Genomic DNA, 25,663 nt, shown 5'->3' with positions numbered 1-25,663 from the left:
GATTCCAAAAGGCATTCTTATATATTCAAAAATTCCCAAATGACAAATGATTCTGAGGAATTTCCTGCTACATATTTCCACGATGTTCTGGTGGAATCCGTTCATTATATCCATTAGAGTAATATGTTTTGCATTAAAAAGGTTAGTCAAGGATTGATCTATTCTTGGCAAGGAATATCTATCAGGCTTGGTGTACTGATCTAGAGCACGAAAATCTCCGCAAAGCCTAGATTTGTCATTGTGCCATGCTATTAGAACAGGTGAAGTTATATCAACTTCTTCATCACTACCTACTTTTCGTATTACGCCCATACTAAGTAGTTCTTCAATATGTTTTTCTATTTCTTTTCTGCTCCTTGGGCTAGCTGGATATGCACCTTTCCTTAGGATGGGAGGGTAAGGTTTTTCTATTGTGAGTTCTATCTTCACCGGATGGTTCTTAATAACTCCTAGAGGTTGTTCTCCCAAACCAAATTGGTCTTTGTATTTAATTACCATTTGAATTATATCTTCTTTCTGACTGTGAGTAAGATTGGGTCCAAAATCCGCTTCCAATATTTTTTCTCGAAGTTTTCCTGCATCTTCAGTTATTGAAGTTTCTTCTGAAATATCAGGTTTAATTGACAAAATCTCTTTATGTTGCATCAAGGCAAATTTGATACTTTTGTTATTATTACCAATGGTGAAATATCTTTCTTTACTATGAAATATATCAAATCCATATTGGCTCAAGTTTTCTGCTCCTAAGATGAAGTATTTATTGTTTGCATTCTCCATTACCACAAATTCAGCATTTATTCTGATTGATTGCTTAACATGTGGGAATATCACAGGTAAGCTGATTACGCCTAAAGCATGAAGTTTACTACCAACTCCAGAGAATTTTACATGACTACTGGGCATGATTTTTTCTTGCCAGTCTGGTACTATTTCAGATAAAAAATGTTTTCCTACAATTGAGCATGATGCTCCGCTATCTAGTAGCATTGGTACTTTACAATTATTTACTAATGCTCGAGCCATTGCGTGATGTCCTAGTGTATGTGCCATTCCATCTGCTGGTTTGGATTTCAATAATCTTGCATCAATTGTATTCCCCATCTGCATGTCATCTTGCCATGAATGAGGTACATCTGCTTCAGCTTGCAATATATTGATGTCTTTCTCGTTATCTTCATGAATATCAATCATGCAGACATTCTGTTGCTGTTGATTTTGGTGATTTTCTCCTTCACTGTCTGAACTCGAATCTCCTGAGAGTTGTCCTCCGTGAAAGTCAAATTCATCATTCATTGAAAAAGGTGGAATTCTGCATTCATTCTTCATGTGCATTAACACTGCATTTTTCTGCATTGATGCTGCATTTTTTTTCATTAATGGTGCATTAATGGTGCATTTTTATGCATTAACATAGCATTTTTAATCATTTTTGACATTAATTCTAATCATTTTGCATAGCCGAAAAATACTACATCTGTGCAGTGTCACTGTCTGAACTCGAATCTCCTGAGAGTTGTCCTCCGTGAAAGTCAAATTCATCATTCATATTATCACTCTCTCCCGTGTCTTCTTCAATCATATTTATCTTCTTATCCTTACACCACCAAAGCCTATTTGGGCAAATGTACGTGAGATCAGGGGGCTTTTCAGACCCGCACCCTACACGTAAGTCTTCCCGTTTAAGTAACGTATCAACATCGCAACAGGTTGTCCACGTGAGTTCCACCAATATTCCACAGCACCAAACGCCGCACCATAGTCACCACAGGAAGCTGAGATGATTAGGACGTAACGCAAGCGCACGGCGATCATACGCTGATTCCACGAAGCTCCCAAAATGCCCACACACGCGTCACAGACACACTATCTTGCGATAGTGTCCACGTGACCAACCAATCTTGCCCTTCAAACACTTCCAGGGCAAGATCACTCCGATGCATGAGAGGTCATTGGGAAAACTCAGAACAGACGTGTCGGAAGGCATGTTCAACCATGCCATTCATGTTCGCCCTCCCAAGACGGCTATTTAGACCTCTCTGTCCCACTTCCGCATTGCTTGCCCCATTTGCTATCTTTATTGTGTGCATTTCCTCTTGACCCCAATCATTTCACACTCTTGACCCCACACGGCCATACCATCATAATGTCTTTTTGCTTCGTAACACCGGCTCAAGCACGTTCGGTTGAATGTGAGGCTTTTCTTTTACGGGGCACCGTTGTCCCGATCACAATGTTCTTGTCAATTGATCATTTCAATGACCAATTCCGACCCTAATTTTTGTTTCATGCCCATAGACTTTGTGCAGTGTACCTCGGGGGGGAATATGGGACAATGGACTTGCAAGCTCTGTACTGGTCGAACATTCGCTGACATAACCAAGCACAGCAAATTAAAGACTCACATCGACCGAGTCCGCGTGGAGCTGGAAAGCCGATCAGTCACTGTGCCTCCTCCAGGTTTAGCCTCCCGCGCCTCTCATGGCACCTTGGCCAACAGAGGCGCAGATCCTTCTGCCACTGTCCATGAAGATGCCGATGCCGGGCTTCCCGGCATCGGCATATTCGACGACGGCATCGAAGCTACCCACACCCACGACCTATTGGATGAGCCCAACGGGTCATCCGATGAGCTTGATTCCCTCTACGGCTCCTCCCCTCCAAAAGATGTGGACTTCCCCGAATCAGATTCCAGTGTGGACCTACACGACCTCCTTGATGGCACTTCCAATTCAGACACATCCTCCACCGCACCCCTTCCCGAGGATGAACAAAGAGCGCTCACGGACGCTTGGCTACCCTGGTACCCTCTTCGAAAGAAAGAGGTTTGTCTCTTCTGTCTGACTCACTCCAACATCCGGCGACATCGCTCACTTCCTGTCTGTTTACACTCCACTCCAAGCATGCTGCCGCGATGATGATGTTGGGCACGGGGCGTAACCTAATGTCCACTGCAGAATATACACGTATACGCACTATCCTGAGAAACATCCTAGACGTCTTTCTACCCGACCTTGGTCAGTCAATGCACGCGCTCGTAGTCATCATGTTCAAACAACTTGAGCTAAGCGTCATACATGTTTGGATTACTTATAGGTCACATCAAAGCAATTCGAACAGACCTCAAGGCCCGATTAGGCCTGAGGGTCTTGGAGAGAACCAGTCCGCTGGGAAATCCATGTTTTACTCGTTCGGTAACCAACATCATATCACAGGTCAGTCATGGTTTTACCTCTTGGTCCTCCTCGCACTGCTCATGTGTCAATTTTTTTTCCCAGGAGTTATCCAATCCTGAAGTATGTCCCTACATGGTCTTTCTGCCGGAGAGCGACAAAGAAGTCACTGTCGACCGATTTTTGCAATCCAAGAAATGGCGTGAAGAACTGCCACCGAATCTGCGTGTCCCTATGGTTGAAATCGAGGGAGAGCACTTTTATATATACGAACCAGCTCAACTGGTAGATTCACGTGTAGTCCTCCCGGTCTTTTTTTTATAAGGATCAACTGGGTGTACGAGCCAAGTGTTTGGCAATTGTCTCTGGCGCGCGAGACACGTTCTGTGTTGCTGCCGAGCCCAAGTTTGATTCTGAACACCTTTTGGACGTCAATGTCGAACACTTTGCATGCTCATTCTCAAGGATTCAATTGGATAATGGTTTGAAGTGGTGTGACTCGACAGGTACACAATTATTACGTGAGATTAATGCAATTAACATCTACAATTTGACACAACACGTACCCTGATCACAAGCTGGTCTTTCAGAGAAAACGCCAAATGGCGTTAAGCGAATCGGCCTCCCCAATCCTTGGCGAGTGAAGGCCCATGGTTTGATCATTCGAAGTGTACCGGTTGTGTTGTATTCGGATGATACTTCTGGTAACATCTCGAAAAAGTGGAACAAGCATATGTCTTTTTACTGCACATTGGCCGGTTTGAGTCCCAACCTCACCAATCAGGAGTTTCACATTCACCAACTCTGCACTTCAAACATTGCGAGTGCTTTGGAACAAGGAGACCAGCTCATTGATGAATTGAAGTGAGCAATCGGTTTATGAGTCTATTGATAAACATTTACATGTGTCGATATTGATTCAAACACCTGATAGTTGCGCTTCCACAACAGGCTTTCAAGCTTACGATTGTAGCATTGAGCAAGAAGTCTTAGTATTACCCTTCATTCTATGCCACATGGGGGATTCCCCAATGCACGCTGAGATTTCCAATACGACTAATCCCTCCGGGACTCTATCTCCGTGTCGGATTTGTGATCTAACTGTGGAGTCGCGGGCCGACAAACAAACTGAATCATATGTTCAAAAGTTTGTGGGAATTGACAAAGATTGGCTCCCGGTGAGCAGCGATTGACACTTTCAACATCCCCGGTGCTTTTGCAACGGCTGACTTTTGCAAATACCTTAGGCCAGTCTTCCTTTTCGCAGCTGGAAGGTCACCAGTGAGCAGACCAAAAAATTATGGGAGCTGACCCGACACCCGAAAAGCATCAAGCATTTTGATGATCTTTCAAAACAATACGGTACTTGCGACTCTCTCAATTTACCGTTTGCAAAAGAGGTTCAGCAGATCTACCGGTCCAACAGGGTCAAACCCAAAGGTGAACAGATTTCCCAATCATCCATCTTAAGTCATTGTCAAAATGTGGAAAATAAATTTGGTGAACATATGCTCAATCCATTTTTACGTCTGGCAGGTGAGCGTAGTTTCTCTCTCAAGACATAACACGTCTGTGTGGCTGACAAGGAGGTTGCCTAGCATTTGATGGTCATTTGGACACTCCAGTGGAATCCCTACACGTAGTCCTACTGGGAGTCGCCAAATATCTATACCGAGATGTGGTGTCAAGATTATTACCAGCTGAGCTCTTAACCATCCATGGACGGTGGCAAAGTTTCTCCATTGAAGGGTTGAATGTTGCCCCGATACAACCTTGGAATATGGTCCATTACGCCAACAGCCTCCTTGGGAAAGATTTCCGTGTGGTCCTCCAGGCCGCTGCTTTTGTATTTTTTGACTTTATACCCAAAGACTACAGACACTGCTGGATTGCATTATCTCATTTAGCATCATATATTTTTCAACCCAAAATTTTCAACAAGGAAACGTACATATCTGACCTCAAGATTGTCATCGCCCGCTTCTTGAAACAACTTGTCGCCCTCAATGCCCAATGGACAAATAAACCAAAATTCCATATGCTCATACATCTACCCTATTCAGTCGAGCGCTTTGGGCCCGCCTGTCTTTTTGCAACTGAGAAAATGGAGTCTTTAAATGCAGTTACTCGCATGGCTTCGGTTCATTCAAATCGCCATGCACCTGGAAGGGATATTGCAAACCGGTTCAACGACGAGGCTTTGTTACGTATGCTTGTGTCAGGATCTTCCTTCTATGATGAAAAACTAGGTACACGCGCAACCGCCTCCACCCGTCTCCGTGCCATGTTCAAAGAGAAAGTGATCCGACAAGGGCTAGGGCAGCACTTACCAAGCGCTTTTGGACCTAAGCACACAGTCAAGGTTTCATGTGCGTGCTTTCTTCGAATATATGTAACCAGGCCGAGGGGAGATTATTTATCTGACTCCCGAATTTTGCAGTCCCAAAAGGCACGGCCGGTAGTGATGAACCCCCACGTGAGCTCTTGAGCAAGTGGCCCAATGAAAAGTGGAAGAAGGCGTTACAGGTCACCCTCGAAAGCGGGCAAAAAGCGCTCGAAGGCACATTTATTCTAGTCGGTCCCTTTTGACATTGGTCGCGCTAAGCTGCAATGAGCGCTTTTGGACTAACCAACTACCTCCATTTCAGGTTGATTTCAACCCGGCACCCACCAGGCCTATATGTGTTGGAAGAGTCAGTGCGATTTGGCAACAGGTTGGATCCATGGATGTTGCTCTCCAAGTGAAAAAGTGCAAACTTATACCAGGACTCGACCCATTTTATGGTATGAGAGAACTTCAAGAGACCTCAGGTCACACTTGGATTTGCACCCAAGTAGGTGCCCGAGTATTGTTGCCTTTGGGCATTTCAACGTCGCTGACTTTGGGCTATCACATGTAGAAAGTGACGTGTGTCCTCAACGTGCAGCATAACTGCCATCGAGGCGGCTGTTTGGTCACTAACACCAAGGGTTACTTCCTGGAGCGATTGGAAGCAAAGAACAAACGCCCAGAAGTGACACACAAGGCCTGTAATTCATTCATATTAAATGCCGGTGCTCATTACTCGGCAGAATTCCACCGAAACGTCACCGGCGCTGTGTGGTCTGCCCTCACCGCCGACGAATGGAAGGGGTCCATCACCGAAGGGCTTTCTGTGTGGTACAAACGTTGTCCACCAAAAGATATCGACATGGATGGTTCCGATGAAGCACACCCCGAGGATGATGACCCTCTGGTGGACATGGATGAGTTCTGATGGACTCAAAGGTGTCCACCTCATGTCCCCCCTCCGCTGCACGTGTCTTATTTTCTAGTGTCACATATATTTGCAATGTGGTAGTTAAACATAACGAGTCACATGGTTGGATGATGCCTATTTCTGGAGCGTGATTGACCTGGATTATGAGTGTCCGGACTTCCTGAGACCCACGTTTTGAGAAACCTCTTTCGCAAGTACACTAAAAGCCATGCACTAGTGTCTAGGTGCTCTTTAAGACCCCAAGGACCCACATTCCTCGTGTCAGGAAGGAATGGGTCCCTTTGCCATTGGGGACACATTCCTTCGTCCATTGCAGTTGCGAAAAACTTCATTTTCTGCTCAGTTGCAGCGAGTCAGCTGACATGTCACAGGGGGTGACATGCCCGCTGTCTCGCTGCAACTGAGGCCAACCCCCTGGCACACGCCCAGCTCCCCTTCGCCGACTTTCGACATCTCCAATGCTCAACCGCAAGTCCCTCACGGATCTTTCATTCCCAACAAACCCATCACCGCCGTTCAGATCCCCTGCATCAATACCCATTCTGATCACGTGTAGATTTACGGCAACCTAATTTCAAGCAGGCGAGGAATGACGGACTAAATATACATTCCTTCTCTCTACTGTTGCTGCGTCTTCTTACCATAGCGCACATGGCCCATCACAGAAGTTTGCAATAGTATAAGACTCCCGAGTCCTCGGGGTCCTGGCCTTTCTTCAGGATTCTATATTGCGATCCATCTGTTTGGTAATAGTCTTTCGCGCCTGACCCTCCTCCTGCTTAATGCTGATCCCCAAAGTATTGTCCTTTCGTTTATCCTGGAACTATACGTTATTCTTTCAACAGTTACACCCTTGAACACGCAGTCACCTTGATCTCGTTTGGCGCAATGAGCGATTGGGATGATCTGTTTGGCGAAGAAATGAATGTTGACAAGGACGATTTGGGCGCCCAGCAACCAAGGGAAACAACTCAATTGAGACGTTAGTGGCATGGAACCCATGTTTATTTTTGGCCTGCCTGCTCCGAACATACCGGTTTGGAGCATGTATGGCGTAATCAGTTTCTCTGACCCTCTTTTTTCGTTACATTCTCTCTCCAGCGTCAAATAGCGCGATGTCGATTACGGCTACGGCTGACTCCCCCCAGACCGCTCCTGCCACTCTCTTCCGTCCACCACTGCAACGAAACCCACCGGCCTCAGCGTCGTCACGCGCCTCAGCATCACGCGCCAGTGTTAAGAAGTATGCTGACCTTTTGAAACTCACAAAGGAGAACCAAGAGGTTTTGCAGAAGATGATCGACGTCAGTCAGCTTTTCTACTACTTCTCGTAGTTGGCTTTTTTGCAAAGACTCAATGCGTACCTAAACGCTCTTTGGGTCACAGAACACACTCCCCGGCGAAGAATATTTGGGTACGCTGTCCTACCTCGTCTTTGCGTGTCAAGAATCAAAAGGCCTTTCTGGTCCAAAGTGGGTACCCGGAAAGGTGATCCGGGTGAGCAAAATCTCATCAGGATTATACCCCTCCGCCGATGTATAATCCAATGTGCATTAACCTTGAATTCTCTCTCTATCGCGGTCAAAACCATCACCAGGACGCTTTCAAAGACGTGGTGGCCGAAATCATATTTCGCCCGGACCTTCAGGCGTACAGCAAAACTGTTGCTGATGATCACACCACCATGGTTCAAAGTTTGGAGGTACTCACTTTTGTAAGTCAACCTTTCTGGGCGTCATTTTCACCTTCGAAATGGCGATAATCACTCACTCAATCCACAATCGCACAGAAGTACCTCAAAGGTCTCAAGGCCGAATATATTGATGAGCATGGCCCTGGTGATTATATCGCGGGTGAGGCATGTATTCCTACAACGGCGATGTACTTATTCATCAAGGACACGTTGAAGAATCAGCGCAGCAAGGTGCGCTCCGCGGTGAGTCAGGTCTACTTTAACAAAGGTGACGAATCAACGGTCAGTGTGGCCGGCGGCTGATTGTTTGTTTTGCAAACACCGTTAAACAAGCTCCTCCACAACATCCTGGGCGTTCCAGAGGGAAGTATACTCAAGGTACCCGCTGCCAAATCGATGGCACTCCAGGTCAATTGAAACTCTTGATGTAACACCTGCGTCAAACTCACTGACATGTGCTTCCTCAGGTCGGCCGAATGTTTATACCCGAGGTACGAGCTCTGGATGACTCTGATGCGTTGGCAAAATTGGGGCGGGCTAAGGTCAAACGGATTATGTTCATGGTAAGCTTCGTTTGTCTCAATCGCCTTGGAGAGCGTTAACATGTGCCTGACCCTCTTCCATTTTGTAGCGATATGTCACCGTGTACTACTACCTCAACCAAACAGAAAACAAGAAGCGCTGTCAATGGACGCTGATGGACGAAGTGCTGGCTGACCTTCGCGCCAGGCCCGCGAGCGATGCGTCTTTGTAAGTTGTATAATCGACACCACACACTAACACACTATGTGGCAGAACACAAACTGAGCGACTTCCTTCTGTGGTAGGTACTTTGCTCAAATTGCGCGTTATGACCGAGAGGCATTTACTGGCCAGCGGACTTGGTCCACAATCAAAGCTTCCGGCCTCCCAGCACCCTTTGTCGATCAGGTTTTAGTGGCCGGACAAGGCAACAATAACGCGCTTGCAAGTGCCGCGGGTAATGATAATCAGGTTGGGAGCAGTGGGTCTGGTTTTCAGGGTCTGGAGGAGGCGGCTGTGGAGGAGGAAGAACAAAACCCTTCTCACCTGGATTAATGTTATGAATCTTATGTTGATGTGGAGATTATCTGCTTGTCTTTCTCTTGCCAATCATGCAATTGTATGAATTCTTCTATTCGCTTTCACTCTCTGTACACTACCGCCACTACCGCGCGCGTGAGCTAAAGACGTGGCTGCCCCCGTTTGGCGGCGTGATGGAAATGCACGTGGCCGCGCACGCAGCCAGCTTACGTAGAGGACCAATGGTCACTTTGTGCCGTATGCGTGTGCAAGACGTTCGAGGTGACGTCCGTGACATGTTTGCTCCGCGCGTGTAGAACCCACTTGTATGTTCAGCGTGAACTCACGAGGAGGGGACATCACCACGATGGGATGTATGCGAGTGCCAAACGTCGGTCGTTACGTCGGTGACATGGCTCCTCACCGCGTGTATCACACAGACTTACTCTCAGCGTCATTTTCACGCGGAATCGCGCTGCAAAGGTATTCCGCGTGAAATTCACGTGACAACCCTTCGGTGGTGTACATCCTCTCCACTGATGTTTTGGATCTTTGCTTCCACAGTTTGGGCATGCTCTAAAAGGTTTCTTTTCTGATGTACTTGGTTGAACTTTTGTGCTAGAAGGTCCTTGCATTTTATCATCTTTAAAAGTGGTCCTATTTTCAATAAAAGGTCTCCGTGGTCTATTCAAGTATCTTTTCTTGGTAATGATTGTTGTGTTTTCAAAAATATCTTTGAACACCATCAGAAACATATCCCACTTGTATGGTGTAGAGAGTTGACTCTTGATTGCATTTCTAGCGTCACCATCAACTTTATTCAAAATTTTATTTACTATTCTATCCTCAGATGAATCTGGATCAAAAGCGTAAATTCTTTTCTTTTGTTTCAAGGACCATCACCTGTGGCGCCCTAATCCTTCGGACCCTACCCGAAGATAAACGTGCAACTACCTACGGGTAGCTCCCAAAAAGTATTTTGCCAGAACTGTCAGATCGGCCAGACAGATCCTGAGTCTTGACAAGAACCACAGTGAGAAGTTTTTTTGACTTTTCAACCTTCACAAACATGTTTTAATGCATTCTAGAGCCATCCTGAAGCTTTGCAAAACTTAAGTTTTTGACCTGCCAACCTTGAAAAATTCGAAAAAAAAACCAGACCTGTCTGACTGGGGGTCAGATAGGTCTGGTGGTCTCTAGCATAGCGCAAAAGTCCTCAGACGTGTCTGAGTCTGATAGTCAGACTTGTCTGGGACATATTCAAATCGTCAGACAGGTCTGGTTTTCAGATTGGTCTGGCTTTTCGGAACCTTTCAGACCTGTCTGAGGATAACTTGCCAATCGCACTACCATGCAACCAGACAGGTCTGGTGATACTCTCGTGACCAGACCTGTCTGACAAGAAACAACCAGACTTGACTAACGGATACAAGATCACCAGACCTGTCTGAGGATAACTCTCGACAATCGCACTACCATGCAACCAGACTCGACTAACGGATACAAGATCAACAGACCTGTCTGTCACAATGGCAAAGTTGAACAATCTTGTCTTGACAAAAGCTCAATTTACTGAGTCGGAAAAAAACAATCACACTGTTCATTTTTATTGCAAGACTGAAAACAAGAAAAATGACTTCATTTGCAAAATCATTCAACAGAGATTCTAAACAAAGGAGATGAAATAGAAAAAAAGCAAAAACCCAGATCATTCATTGTCGTCCACCTCTTGTGTCTCGTCATCATCATCCCCATCACCCCCAGCCTTGTCTTTATCTTTACTAAGATTCTCACATTCATCACCCATTGATCTATCGATTTCGGCCAAATCAGTTGCATCAAATCAGTTGCATCAAGGGCAACTGCCTCAACGCCTCCCACATTTCTCAACCGAAAATGTCCCCCTTTGATGTCATCTTCCCACTTTTCTCAATCCTTGGTCCTCATTTTCTTAAAGCCTAATTTCAGAGCCTCTTCGGACAACGTACACGCATCTGAACGGACCATTTCCAAAGGGACCTTTCGTTTGAGTAAGGCACTCTTGGGGTCTTCTGTCAAGGGGAAAGATTGGGTAGGCTTTCGGCCAAGCGCCTTGACTGTTAAAAGAACCAAAATCAATATGTACATACTTGCCCATCACAAACGATGATGGAGATAATTGAACAAACATACCAGTCAATTGAACGAGCATTCTCCCAAGTTGAATCTTGATCCGGTCACTACGTTGAGGCTTGTCGCTACGTTTTCGCTTAGGCTTCAATTCAGGAGGATGAGTGGCTGATGCAATAGCATCAGCCATTGCAGCGCCTTGCGCATATGTTGCAAATACCCGAGCCAAACCGCTGGTCTTGTTGGCCCATCGTGCTACTTGTTGGTGGGTAGTGAACTCCCGTGTCCATCCAAGTGCATTTGATTTATCGGGTGTGAGTGTACTCGATCCCACAAGATAGAACGCAAAATCTAATCGGTTTGCTAGACATGCAAGCTGATTAGATGAAAGACAAGAATGAAAGAGTAGAATTATGGAAGACAAGACACTGGTAAGAAAAATAGACAATTCATTGAAGAGATGAGATTTAGCAATCACCAACCTCATGTGCAAACTTTTGAAAAGCGGTGAGTGACTTCCTCTGGAGAAGCGCATCGGAAGGGCCCAGCTTGGGCTTTGAGATGTTGGCCGATACTCGGTCGTCATCCACCATCTCTTCATAGATGGGTCGGTATAGTGCTTCTTCTTCTGGTGTCAAGCGCCGCACCTTTGGGACTGAAACTATGATGTCTCCTCGTTCATCTTCATCATCAGCATCTTCATTATCACTTGCAGCGTATGGATTCGGTGCTCCAGCTAACGTGTAGAATAGGGAAGGGGAAAAAATTGCTTTTTGATCGAGTGATAGGGCTTTCCAGCGATCGGTGTTGATTCGATTTCTCTGGGATAGCATATCACCACCATCTTCCTGTCCTCTGTTGGGCACTATATAAAACATGTCAGAAAATTGAGAAACTCATAGTCCAAAAGACATACAACTCACTAGATAATGCAAGAGATTCTTTCGCATAGGATACATACATTCCAAGGTTGGAGGGGTTCTTTTTAGGAGCAACTTCGTCACTGGATAAAGAAGGTAGCATCACAATTTCAGCGTGTGAATACAAGGAAAAGACAAAGAGAAATAAAAATACATTGCTTTTTTGATGGTTCGTAGTTGGACTTTATCTACCAATGCTAGCATTAACAATTCGTGCTCGTATTTTGAATTTATGAGTCGAGCCTTGGTTTGAACCTCAGTGCTTGCTCGGGTACCACCGGAAGACTTGTATTTCTTGATGGCTGTGCGGAGCCGACCAACACTCCAGGCGTCCATATGCTCCTTGTAGTTATCAACGGTAAGGCGATCAGCTTCATTGTCTTCATCTTCATCAGGTGGATGGTTGTCAGCAGTGGTGTTGTCTAGATTGTTGTTGTTGAGGTTTTCATTATCGTTTTCTTGAGGAGAAGTCTGATTAACACGTTTAGACTGTTTCCTTTTCTTTTTCTGGGGCGCAGCTTGAGTATTCTCGGCATTACGAGTCGGTGAAGGATCCCTGAGACCAAGTTGATTAGGTTGAGTTTCAGTAGCGCCATTTGTGCGAGAAGAGTGACGAGTCAGACGAGGCGGCATTGAGAAAGGCGACTTAAGCTTGGTGTAGTGTAGAGTGTAGATGATTGAGGCTCGTGACAAGTGGAAAGAATAGAAGGATGCAGGATGAGGGTGGTCCGGTCTGGTGAGGTGCGGCGGTGGGGAAATGAATATGTAGAGGTACACGTAAGCAGAACCCGCAGACGAGACTGAGCCACAGGGCTTTTTGGAGGGTTGTTAAGTAGTAAAAGTTGGTCACAAACTGGGATTCCAGGGATATGGCGAATTCTAAGTAGTTAGTAAATTCTCAAAATGAAAGAACTTTGGAGTTAAAATTCTCAAATTGATGCAAACTTAACTAAGTCCCTCGTTAAGCTCAACCTCGTTTGAGCGGCTCAAGCTTAACAAGGCTCAAGCTTAACAAGGGACTTAGTTAAGTTTGAAATTGATGACTGAGTTTAATTCCATATCAGAGCCCTGGGTATGATGCATATGTCTGCACGCACTTCATTGGGAGATGCCAACTTGTCGATGCATGTATCATGAGTCCACCGATTGTCATTAATCTAAACCTATTACAGGCGTAATAGAAATGTATCGGTACATAGGAGTGGATTGGTACATTTTACGCGCCGGTCTGTAAAGGTTTCCCCCTTTGTGTCACCAGGTGGACATTTCACCATCAAATCAGGTGATGTCCCCCAGACCCAACTGATACACTATGTCCTGACAATATACTTAACAACATCGACTTCAGCGTTCAAAGTTAATTCAATATGTCAAGCAAAGTAAATCGACTATTTACAAAACGAGTCATCAACAACCAGCAACCCTTTTCATGTTGCACAATCCCAACTAGTTCGGTTTAATCCTTTGAGAATGATCCGTGATAGTACAACAGGAAACATGATTCACATATATGATTACTATAATCCACCACCTGCTATTCGCTGTAACACAAAATCTGAAATTGACGACCATTTCAGAAATGAGAAACGGAACCTTCATCTTTTTGACACATACCAAGTGAGAATAACCGCCCATATGGACATGTATAATCATGATCTTTGACTGACCTATCCATCAAACAGAGGGCCGACGAAGAACTTGGTGGAATGCCCTCTAACCCTGGTACCTCTAGTCGAGCCATCGAAATCGAGCAAGTTATGAAGGAAGCTGTGTTGCAACTCCAGAACAAGGACTCCACCTGGCGTGACACCAAGCCCCAAGTATGTTTGTATCATTCCAAGCCTTGCATCTACGAACTGACAGCTGCTCTCCTCAGCCTACAAACTGACAAAACCACGTTGATACGCATCGGACCCCGGATGCGAGGTATGTCAGTCTTCACTTGTCTGTCTTCACTCGCTCCATTGCTAACCACTTTTGATCCACTTCTTTGCTTTCTTGTATTTATTGATCAATCAGCACTTCGGAGAATGTGATCCATGAGAACTGATGTATTTACAATTGAACAATGAGATCAAAGCTCCGGTGGATCAAAGGTATCATATCATCATAAAAGTGAACCATGTTGTATCCGACACCTTTATCCGTTTTCATGGGTCTAGAAATCACCTACCTATGCTTTTTTCTATTCAACTTATGTTCTGTAAAAGTTGAGACCGCTTGAATAAAAGACCAATATTGAGTTTGAATCAACTCTATGTAAAGCACGAAAAAGCACTAAAACATTACAAAAAATGTTGATGAGAATAAGTCAGGATCACAAGAGCGTGGCGCAATGACAGCATGAACTACGTAACCGTCATGTGGTCCTCAAAATTGGATGGTCACATCGAAAATCAGGCTCAGGAAACTTGTTCCAAGTTTTGGCTTTGGTTCAATCTATAGACGAAATAAAGCACAACTTCCCCAATTTTGAATCAATCTTCATGGTCAGATTATCAAATATGTTCAGAATTTAATTTGAATGAAGGTTACCCTTGCTGAATTCCCAAAAAGATGAAGTCTTGATGATTACATAATGGAATTAGCAATCTTTTGGCATGGATCAAATGACACAATTTTCCCACATCTCACCCAATTGTGATCCAAACTCAAAGGTTCAAAGATGAAAAATGTAGTAAATCCAAATTAAACTAGAGTATATTATGATGATTTTATCAAAATAATGATTCTTAGGGATCAGATAGTGGAATTAGAGAAGGTTGAGCAAAGCTTGGGAGGCTAAAAATGACCCTATCTCACTCAATTTTGATCCAAACCCAAAGGTTTGATAATAGGGAGTGTGGGAAATCCAATTTCACATGTAGTTTATTAATATCAATTTCGTAAAAAGTGAGTTTTGGCGAGCACATAGTCGAATTAGTGAAGTTTTGGCATGGGTCAAAACTCACAAAATGACCATATCTCGCCAGGTTTTCCTTCAAACTCAAAGGTTCAATAATAAATAGTGTTGGAAATTGAATATGATTTTCCATTCAATATAAACTTTCTGAGAATAAATGCCATCCTGATGCACCTTTGGGCAATTTGATTTTTAGCACACATTTTTCCAAGCCCATATCTTGGTCAATTTTTGTCTTTTGGTGTCTGGGATTGTCCCAGCTGTTTCCTGAACATTTTTTAGGGGGGGTTTATTAATGAAGTTTGATCAAAAAAACACTTTGAAATTTCTCTAAATTTTCCGCTCAGAAATGTGCATATCTGTTGTTTTAACATCAAGGACAACATCTTTACAACATTCAGTCAAATAAGTTTTTGTCCAGAAGGACTTATCAACCTCCGCACTCATTCTAACTACATTGTGAACCATTCTGATCAACAAAGAACCCCCTCAGAAGCAATGTTGACCATGCTATGAGCCAAAATGTGGTTTCACTGAGCTTATAGTCAAATCACTATCTTTGATTAAACACTCTTGATCACATTTTTGGAGCTTGTAAAATCTTCTTTGAAATGGTTGCAGTCTTTTTTTAATTACTTCATTTACATAAACAATGTCTTCAACCATTGCCTCACCCCACACTCAACACTATAATTGGATTTTTGCATGTTGGAGCACCACTTAGTAATTAAGATCTTGATTCCAAAAACATGTTAACTTCTCAGTTTTGATCACACAAGAAACTGATTATGACATAAGCATTTTGCCTAAAAAACCAGGCATAGACCTGTGTTGTGCATGCCTGCACATTGAAGCATGAAAGAAATTTTTGCTTTTTGGACAATCCCATAGTATGTTCAACATAGGAGGTGGAAAAGATGTAACCAATGCTCAATGCTTAGTATAAATTTGCACTATCTTTACGCTGTTTGCAGTCATGAAGTGAAGGTGATTATAAATCTTATTGTTCAAAACATGAAAAGCCATCATTTGATGGCTTGGTGATTGTGCCAACATAATCACCAGCGGTATTTTGAGTAGCATCATCCTCGGACACCCAATGGACTTTTGAGAGACCTATAAGCACACGTGCACTACCTGTAAAACAAGATCAAATCAAATCTGACAGGTCTATCCCAAAGGCGTAAGATTGCACCCCATTGGCTGAAAAACTAGTCTAAATAGGTCCCATATAGAATGTTTATTAAACAACGGATAGTTAAAATGACGTAGCGGTCACTTTGTGAAAAAACACTTCTTGTTGAAAGGATTTTTTGTACCCACCCAAATCAATATCCTTATCTAGAATCAGTCGTAATTGTAATCTTTGCAACTTCAACTTGTGATGGTGGACCCAGGAAAACCAATCCCTTGCCCGCTAGGTCAGCCCGTCAGCAAACGTTTGAAAAAGGCCAAAAGCAGTGCCGAGAAGGAGCTTGAGGAGTTTGAACGTAATGAAGACGATTGGGCCGATCGACGATGTACCAAGCTCAGAAACAGAATCTTGATTCAGTCACAGTCACAGTCACAGTTGAACCCAAACGCAAATGATTGGCATGGAAGCAAATTGAGTGGAAACGAACCCTCTGATCCCAATTCACCCTTCCGATTTGAATTTGATTACGAAGTTCGTGCTGATCCTGAAGAATATGATCGTGGGCCTAGTCCGATTGAAGATCCGTCTGATTCATATGATGAAGACGACGAGGTGGTCCAGCATGTAACCAGCGTATCTTATCAGGAACGTCGTGTCAGGGAGGAACGTCAATGGGCTAACAATCTCACCCCCATGTTCATCGCTTTCATGGAAGCAAGCAAGATGACCATGCAATGGGGAACGGCAGCCTGGGATGTTGACTGGAAACCTGACTGCCGCTGCTTGACCGCCAAGAAAAGGACTCGACCGGTAGATGTTGTCGACATATTTAGTATGTATCACCTAGTCCTGATGCCAAATTGTGTATATTGACCAACTTGATGCCAGGCCGTAAGAAGTTAGTGATCACGTTCTGTTCATGCCAGCCGGACGTGGTCAGATTAATCCAAATGGGATATATGGGTGGCACACCCACTCATCCCAAAACGGCCTTTTCATTACGCTTACTTCGCTTCTATCATATCCTTTGGAAGTTTGCTGGCACACGATTACAACCTTTTACACGAGCGATTGATGAGTTTCTTGATCCAAGTAATGCGCTAATGCTTAGCGAAGGGACAAATAAGGTGAGAAGTCGGTTTGTCTGTTGAAGATGAATGTCGAACAGGGCTGATCCATTTTAATGATAGCCACGGCAATGGCGCCGGCCTTTCTCATCAGCTATAGATGCATATCGACATATGATACGTTTACAGAAAGAACTGACGATCCGAGCACTCTCACTAACCAAACTCGAGCAGCTGGCAGCCAATTGCCCTCGCTGCTTTGGACCTCGACCACTGGGTGAAGCTTCCGAAGAACCCGATCACATAGTTTGCCTTGATGGTAACTTTCAACAGCGGAGACACCTAGCAGCCAGTGTAGAGAACTCCCAGATCAAATTAAGATACCCTTTGCTGTTTGTTAAACCAGAGCAAGTTGAAAAGTGGCGTGTGAAAAGTGCGACCGTATCAAACAAAAACGAGCTTGTATGTATAGATAACACAGAATTTGCCATATAAGTCTCATATTTGTTTTGTTAAATTAGGATCCTTGCACTCAGATGCACACCGCTGCGAATGATACAAGGACGGGCTCGACTTGGCGTGGATGCGACGATACAGGACTACTCGGCATGGTCTGTCGACATGACCATGCCCTGGCTTTTATCAATATTGAACAGAGCGGAGAGAAGTGAGTTGTTATCTTTACAAAATCACACTTCGGAAAGACTCTCATATATCACTTCCAGAGTTCACTTTGCCCATACAATGATGGATTCTCTGCTAGACAGAGCAAAGGAGGATGAGGATGTGCGACCTAGAACGTTTGGTGTTCTCTATGATATTGGCTGTAACCTGGAGAAGGGTATTGAGAAGGTCTTTCACTCATCATTGTATGTTGATGATTAGTCAAAATTTAATGCTTGTTTTGTTTTCCCTGTCCCCGTCTTTTAGAGAGGAATATTTGTGGAGGAGAGAAAAGCTGCGCAGTTTGTTTTTGGAACTTCTGTATTCCACTCATATGTACACAACTGGGGCTGCCAGTTGGAGTATAACCCACGTCTTAATCTTGGCTGGGGATTGTCGGACGGAGAAGGATGTGAACGATGTTGGTTCTCATTGTCATCCTTGGTCTCAGCATTACGATATAGTACCAAGCAGCATAGGTTGGATTCAATCGATTTAAAGGCATCTCACAAAAATGATCTACTTCGAGCTAACTCTGGTAAGAGCTGACACAAACTACTCGCATTGATCTGATCTGATTTTGATACATCAATCATTTTCATTTTCATTGTTCTCATTTATTTCTGGTAGTACAATCAATCAAGTCAAAGACAACCATCGCCAAGAAAACTCAAGACATAAATTTGGGAATATTAGAAGAGATTGAGAAGGATGGTGAGTATCGCCGAGAATACTTTGCTGAACAGTGGGAGAGGCAGAAGGCTATACAGTCTCAGGTCATTGGTGATAATGACCTTCGCGCTCTGGAGCTCCAATTGCAACAGCTGATTGAGTTTGAGGAAGATTTGCGGGAACATAAGTCAGTTTTTCTTTATTGAATCATTATTGTCAAACATGTACTCACCTGCTCTTTCCCGTTGTTGTAATAGGGACAAGCTGGTTCGGCTCAGGCGGCGGAAGCGAACGGATCGTACTGCAGAAGACCTACGCGAATTGGCCAGTCTTCCGGGGATGATTGTTTATCTCAAAGAGGAGATCCAGGAGGTTGTGAGCGAGCTTGGTAGTGAGAGGTTCAGAAATATACCTCAGGCTAAAGGTAGATATTTAATGTTGATTATTTGCATATATTTGATTCAATTCTGACTTCCTAATCCTTATCAAACAACAGCATTAGATCCCAAAGGAAAGGCTCTTATACGCATCCGGATTGCCAAACAAAACCTCTACGAAGCTAAAGTCGGGGTTATTGAGTTGAAACGGCGGTGGGACGAGCCTGGGCAGGGTGAGCCATGTTTTCACCTGTTTTGATGCATTATAATATCTAATGATCGATATGTAGGTACTTCAATTCAGCAACATATGAAAGTTTCGATGAATAAAAAACAGGAATTACTGAAAAAAAATGGAAAACTTACCACGACATGGTATCAAAGTTTAATGCATTGTATCCGTCTCCAGATCCCCTGGCTCTAAAATCCTTTGATGATGTAAAAGCTTTAGACATTACCGATGATTTCTGGAACTTTGGTGGACTTCAACATCCACAAGAGAAGTGGGCTGTGGACATACCCACCCAAAAGGGGATCAAAGCATTCCTTGCAATACGAAGCTGTGACAAGGAACTGCGACGTATTGCAAAGGAAGTGCGTAGTTTGATGGAGTGGTCAATTGTCATGGCTAAGAAACTGAAGGCATTACGTCTCCTTTCAGAGAAACATCAGTGGTTTTTATACCTACAAGCTCATTGTTCTTGAATTCAACACTGACATTCATATGATTAAATTTAGCTTGGGACCCAACAACTACAGCATTACAGTTGGAGTTGGTGGTACCAAGTGAGGCAGTCCCTCGTCGCATAACCAAAAAAAACTGGTTAGAGTGCAGCCGTGTGTTGAGGGCATTGTATGATTCACTCACTTTTGAACTTACTCGGATTTGGTTGGAGTGGAATTTTGATATACCATATGTATTGGAAGGAACTTCGATCTACTGAAATTTGGGCCGAGATTATGATGAAGGACTAGCCTTGAGCTGGAGGGGGCTAATTTCAGATTGTTGGATTGCATGGGAAAGCATTGTAAATGCTCAGACATCGATTGCTCAGCCAATTGATCCTTTGGAGGATGCTGAGCTGAATATGATGTTTGATCTTAACATCAACGCAGATGGCTAGGATTTGTCATCATTTGTCATTATCATATGTGTGTGATACAAGGATTGTGATCTTTACATTTCATGTTGAATAGTGATGATAACATAGGATCGTGATTGCAAATTGAAGCCTTCTAATTGTTGTACTACTAATTTTGAATTGTCTATTGACCTAGTGAGATATGTGAATGATTCGATTCCTACACGCGTTTTGCAAATGTAAGAAGGGATTCAGTGAAGGGATTCAAGACACTGTTGAATGAAGACCTTTGATTTTTTTGCACTGGTACATACGGGTTTGAGTATCAGGCCTGGGTCTTGAGGTGAGTATGTTGAACAATGATCGCATTTGAGTCTTTGATGCCAGTTATCGAGATTGGAGTGGCAGTCTCTTTGATCTGAGCGATCGAGTTATTCCATTCAGTGACAGGTTTGTTTTGGAGTTGTGGGTACCCGAGTTTGAGGAGTTGAAGATGTGATGTGAAGTCTTTGATTTGATTTAATTGAGTCGAGCTTTTGTTGGCCTGGATGAAGTTGTACTGGGTGGTCAAAGGATAGATCGGCAAGGGGGGTCTGGTTGGAAAAGTATCACCAGACCTGTCTGATGGCATGGTAATGCGATTATCAGAGGTTCTCCTCAGACAGGTCTGGGTATATTGGAAAACCAGACCTGTCTGACGATTTGAATATGTCCCAGACAAGTCTGACTATCAGACTCAGACACGTCTGAGGACTTTTGCGCTATGCTAGAGACCACCAGACCTATCTGACCCCCAGTCAGACAGGTCTGGTTTTTTTTTCGAATTTTTCAAGGTTGGCAGGTCAAAAACTTAAGTTTTGCAAAGCTTCAGGATGGCTCTAGAATGCATTAAAACATGTTTGTGAAGGTTGAAAAGTCAAAAAAACTTCTCACTGTGGTTCTTGTCGAGACTCAGGATCTGTCTGGCCGATCTGACAGTTCTGGCAAAATACTTTTCGGGAGCTACCCGTAGGTAGTCGCACGTTTATCTTCGGGTAGGGTCCGAAGGATTAGGGCGCCACAGGTGAAAGGATCGGGCGAAAGAGGGGGTCAAACCAAGTTGTAAGTCAAAATCTGTTCTTTATTATTTCATTCGCACGTTTTCCTCTCATAACGTGCTTCTCTATGACAGACAAAAGGTGGGTGGAGCGGGCGTACAACACATGTACAACTTGGCGGAGACATGATTATGGATAGCGTCTGTGGAATAATTGGAGCTTTTTGGGAAACAAGAGAGATTGTAGGACAATGGAGGGGATCGGAGTTAGGGAAGCATCTTTCTGGAGTTTCATTTCTGGTCTCTTTCCTTTCATCTCAGCTCACTGCGTGCTCTTTCCTGCTGCGCTTCCTTTTCCTCCTCCGCTTCCTCCGTACGTTTTCCCCCCGGCTCCTCCTTGACTTCCTCCTTCTCCCATAGTCGCGTTTGGAGTGTACGCTCCGCTGTGGCTTTGGTCTGGCCAGTTCGTTGTGTACCCGTTGATGTTGTTGTGAGGGTATCCGTATCCCCTGTGCTGTTGGTACGCGGTTGGGGCATAGGGTTGGTGATGCTGGTTGGGGGGATAGGCTCCGTATCCGTTTGGCACGTAGTGGGTGCTGTGGGACGCTCCGTAGTGGCTCTGGTAACTTCCCCGGTTTGGCCAGTTGCCTCTGTTTGGCTTCCTTCCTCGTCCTCTCCAACCTGTCTCATTTCCTCCTCTCGGGCCAGAGGTCTCCCGCTTGACGTGATTGGATGCGGCGAACTGTCTCTTCTCTGCGCTCGTGGTGGATTGTGCCTGCACGTGAGAGTCCATCGTCTTCTGCCCCGTTGCATATGGGTTCTCTGTGAAGTTTCGTTCTCCACCTGATTCCGCTTTGTCCTTTGCCGCTCTCAGAAGATCTTCTTGTAGTGCTCCTGCGTTGCACATCTCTCGTTTTCTGGACTCTCCTATGACGATCTGCATCAACAATCTCCTCACCTACGTGTGTGTGCAAATGTTTTATCAATATTCTTTCCTTGCATCTTCCTGGTGGAATGTCTTATAGGATTGTCTCTTACTTTCATGCAGTAATGCAATGCTATCATCCAGCATGCCGTTGATCTCCTAATTTCAATCACGTTTTCTTTGTGCTTTTTCAGCATTTTGGCGGTCGTTTGCATATGGTACCGCTCTTCGACGTATCTGATAAAGAGGTCTATCGCATCTATCCACTCGCCGTAGTTAAGTAGCAGTTCGTCTTTCGGGGTCAGACCTGTGTAAGTTAACACCTCGTCTCCCTCTTGCAGCTCCTTCATCGACTTTGTCTTCTTGGTGCTTGCTTTCTCGTAGTCTTTGTCTATCCATTCGAGGTTGAAGACCGTCAATGGAACATAGGCTTTTAGCTTCGTCATCCGTTGATGGATGCCTGAGGATAGTTGCAAGAGGTTCGTGTTTGAGAATTGTTTGTCGATGAACACTATCTCGCTTTCCGGGTCCACCATATCTCTGATGTCTCTATCTTTCCTCTTTGACTTGGGTGGCTTCTCGCTCTCCTCTTCTCTAGCTAGTGGGACCTATTCGGTATCGCTTCCTCCGGCTATCAGTGACATCGATCTTTGCCGTTCCGGTCGCGGGTCGCTTTGCAAGTCTGGGGTTGACTCCACCCTCTGCATTCTGTTTTCTCTCAGAGCTTCTGGATCGTATGGGGGGTCACCGTACATCATCGTGAAGCCGTGCATCATCGCTCTTCCTAGTTCCAGGTCTCCTCCACCGTATGCTTCGACAATGGATTTCCACCATAAGTCTTTGCTTCTGTCGCCTGGTGTGCCCGGTTCTGGTAGGGCTGCGGCTGTTGCAAAAAACGGGGTTTTTCCGATGCAAGTCAGTTCCTGTTCTCTGCTTCTCTTTCTATTTCTTAAGCTTGCTACGCTTGGTTGCTGAGGGGAGCTCTTCATTTTCTCTTTCTCTGATCAGATTTAGCTCTGTCTGCCTCGACTTTTGTCGGATAGTTTTCTTTCTCCATTTCTCGGGATTTAGCTCCCTGTTGCCTCGGCATTGCCGGTAGAGTCTCCTGTGAGTGGTTCTCGTCTCTTTCTGTCCAAGGATGTAGCTCCTGGTGCCTCAGCTCAATTGCTGGAATCTGACTTTGTTTCTTGTTATTTATCATTATTTTTATAGATAGAAATAGAGATAGAAATAGTTTTATAGATAGAAATAGAGATAGAAATAGAGGGGAAGTTCTGCAGGGTGGTGTTGTCTGACTTTGGACCAGTTCTTACCTTTAACCTTTATCCTAACTCTTGTGCCCGAGTTCTGTTCATTCTGGCTTGATCCGCCTGCTTCTAACTCTCCTGGGCCTTTCCCCTTCTCTTCTCTCTTTCTCTCTCCACTGCCGCTCTGTTCCGTTCCACCTTGATTTCCCGTGTCTCCTCCTGTCTCGTCTTCTTCGTCGGGGCTCCTACTGTCTCTTCTCTCTTTCCGCCGCTCTTCTCCTGTCGAGGTGATGTTTGACTCTTCTTCGTGTTCTCCTTCTTTTTCTCTCGACTTGCTTCTTGTTCCTGGTCCTTTTGCGCCTGCCTTCATCGCTTCCTCTGCTCTTCTTCTCGATTCCGCTAGTTCTTCATCGAAAGTTGCCATCTCTTTTTCCCTCTTTGTTGTTTTAAAGGAGTTGATGTTGTGTCTTCGTGGCGTGTTGTCTTCCAATGGTTGCGGTATTTCAAAATTTAAAAGGAAATGTTTTTGAACGTAAAGAACTTAAGCGATGAGGTGTGAATCTTTCTGATGTGGTGCTAGGACTGAGCGGGTGGTGGACGTTTGCTGCTAGGAAAATTTTCTAGCCGCGAGTTGTCCAACCTCCTAGAGAGGTTTCACCCGCTATAAGCATATCTGCTGCCCCACATCTGTACACCTCCCTCAGTCATGGACTTCCCCACCAAGTCGTGCCTTGGTTGGTGCTTACAAACAAAGGGGTGAAACATGACATGGTGAAGGAGAAGTTACCAATCCAAATAAACGAAGAAAAGTCCAAAGGAGCCTATATCAGGATCTTTCATCCCAGAAGTTGGAGGAGGCGTGGTGGCAGCAATGGAAGATGGGGTGATAAGCAATACTTATGGGCCAGTTGAAGGTATTTCTAACTACAAAATGGAGTCTATGGCGCTTATCCCCCGTTATTAGAATACAGTACAACATTATCAGAAACACCAGGGAAGGTTTTGTCACTAGCACTGTTCAGTGATAGCCAAGCGGTATTAGACTTACTCACAAATCCAGCACAACCCACAACACTACAATACATAGCAACAATTTTACACAAGGCTACAAGACCATTCCACCAAGCAACAAAGTTACGTTGTACTGGACGCCCAGGCACAAAGGCATTGAATTAAATGAAAAGGTGGATCAAGCAAGGACCCAGGAATGTGCCTATAAAGGTATGTGACAAAACATGCTTTTCAGTTTTTGGGCTCTACATGACACAACACTCCTTGTCTCAAGTTCCAGAGCGCTTCACAAGATGCACATGGAGTAGGGCTATTGAATGAGCCCACTCCAAGTCTCTCAACTCCACTCAACAAGGCGGAAAATCAATTGGTGCAAAAAAAATTGTGCCTCCAAGGCCTGATCCCAACGTTAAATTTAGGGCTCTTTTTGACTGTTACATACAATTAACTCAGGAAGTATAGGTGCTATGAGGCTGACAGCTAGCTTGAATGAAATTTTTTGAACTCGCACACATTTTGCACTACTGTAGGTGCTGTAAATGTGTCTTTAAGTGCCCAAAAACCACACCAACAAATGGTTGGGATTTTTGTTACCTACCTCTATAGGTGCATTCCTGGGTCCTATCAAGCGGCAAGAGAGGCGGCAGAGGGGAGCTCTAACATAGTGGCTTTACCAGTTAGTCTGGGAGTCTTAATATGACACACAAAGGAATAATTTAAAAGGGGAGCGTTTTCCATTAAGAATTTCAAAACTAAAGGAAGAGGCATAGCTGACACATTAGATAAATTAGAAAAGGGACAAGCGGCCACAATATTTCAATTACAATGCGGACAATGCCCCCTCAAAAAGTTCTTACATAGAATAGGGGTTGAAGAGGATGACAAATGTGAAAATTGTAGAGTGACAGAATCACCAAATCATTTTTTGATTCTTTGCAAACGATTCAACAAGCAACGGCAAGCATTTAGGAAAAAAAACAAAGAAGAAAAAATAAAAGTAGATATAAATTCAGCAAACAAATTATTAGATACACCAGCATTATTCCCATATTTAGCCCAAAATAATCAAGCCACAGGCATTTATTTACTTTAAAACATATTTAGACAAACAAATACACTTTATGCCAATTTTCCATTATTTTATGTTACTGTTTCATTTCATTTCATCTTTGCTTTCTATAAATGACTTTAATTTGGGCGGGTTTTATTGCACAAAGGGATCTTGAAATAGGCTTGATAGTCCTGATCACAATGATGAACACAAATGAAAGTTGTAATTTAGTTACTCTTAACCTACATAGCTTAGATAGTGTGATATGTGAAATCAAAAGCACTTAAAAAATTACATGTCCT

The 25,663-nt window shown here is 44.1% G+C and overlaps 5 protein-coding genes across 5 annotated transcripts; 4 read left to right on the top strand and 1 right to left on the bottom strand.

Annotated features, from left to right (window-relative positions):
• Positions 1 to 2,143: 2,143 nt before the first annotated feature.
• MELLADRAFT_102828 (uncharacterized protein) lies at positions 2,144 to 9,200 on the top strand (the record flags this gene model as incomplete). The annotated part of the gene is made up of 16 exons (XM_007405684.1): positions 2,144 to 2,189; positions 2,296 to 2,822; positions 2,900 to 3,014; positions 5,420 to 5,539; positions 5,611 to 5,744; positions 5,819 to 6,004; positions 6,155 to 6,406; positions 7,229 to 7,412; positions 7,532 to 7,734; positions 7,817 to 7,927; positions 8,028 to 8,144; positions 8,220 to 8,366; positions 8,457 to 8,531; positions 8,591 to 8,686; positions 8,755 to 8,873; positions 8,951 to 9,200. 16 exons carry the CDS (start codon positions 2,144 to 2,146, stop codon positions 9,198 to 9,200), a joined length of 2,682 nt encoding a protein of 893 aa, XP_007405746.1.
• Positions 9,201 to 11,093: 1,893 nt separating this feature from the next.
• Positions 11,094 to 12,826, bottom strand: MELLADRAFT_92404 (uncharacterized protein; the record flags this gene model as incomplete). The annotated part of the gene is made up of 5 exons (XM_007405527.1): positions 11,094 to 11,260; positions 11,337 to 11,649; positions 11,756 to 12,138; positions 12,197 to 12,276; positions 12,348 to 12,826. The coding sequence occupies 5 exons, from the start codon at positions 12,824 to 12,826 to the stop codon at positions 11,094 to 11,096; spliced, it is 1,422 nt and encodes a 473-aa protein (XP_007405589.1).
• An 837-nt stretch (positions 12,827 to 13,663) lies between these two features.
• MELLADRAFT_59978 (uncharacterized protein) lies at positions 13,664 to 14,229 on the top strand (the record flags this gene model as incomplete). The annotated part of the gene is made up of 3 exons (XM_007405685.1): positions 13,664 to 13,810; positions 13,876 to 14,119; positions 14,213 to 14,229. 3 exons carry the CDS (start codon positions 13,664 to 13,666, stop codon positions 14,227 to 14,229), a joined length of 408 nt encoding a protein of 135 aa, XP_007405747.1.
• Positions 14,230 to 16,479: 2,250 nt separating this feature from the next.
• On the top strand, positions 16,480 to 17,103 carry MELLADRAFT_92403 (uncharacterized protein; the record flags this gene model as incomplete). The annotated part of the gene is made up of 1 exon (XM_007405686.1): positions 16,480 to 17,103. One exon carries the CDS (start codon positions 16,480 to 16,482, stop codon positions 17,101 to 17,103), a length of 624 nt encoding a protein of 207 aa, XP_007405748.1.
• Positions 17,104 to 18,474: 1,371 nt separating this feature from the next.
• On the top strand, positions 18,475 to 19,339 carry MELLADRAFT_92402 (uncharacterized protein; the record flags this gene model as incomplete). Its single annotated transcript, XM_007405687.1, has 5 exons — positions 18,475 to 18,498; positions 18,605 to 18,819; positions 18,890 to 19,056; positions 19,129 to 19,242; positions 19,314 to 19,339. 5 exons carry the CDS (start codon positions 18,475 to 18,477, stop codon positions 19,337 to 19,339), a joined length of 546 nt encoding a protein of 181 aa, XP_007405749.1.
• Between the last annotated feature and the right edge of the window lie 6,324 nt (positions 19,340 to 25,663).

The sequence above is a fragment of the Melampsora larici-populina genome (genome assembly GCF_000204055.1).
Source record: "Melampsora larici-populina 98AG31 unplaced genomic scaffold MELLAscaffold_4, whole genome shotgun sequence".
NCBI lineage: Eukaryota > Fungi > Basidiomycota > Pucciniomycetes > Pucciniales > Melampsoraceae > Melampsora > Melampsora laricis-populina.
The sequence above is the reverse complement of the archived record's forward strand: the minus strand, read 5'-3'. Positions and strand labels throughout refer to the sequence as shown.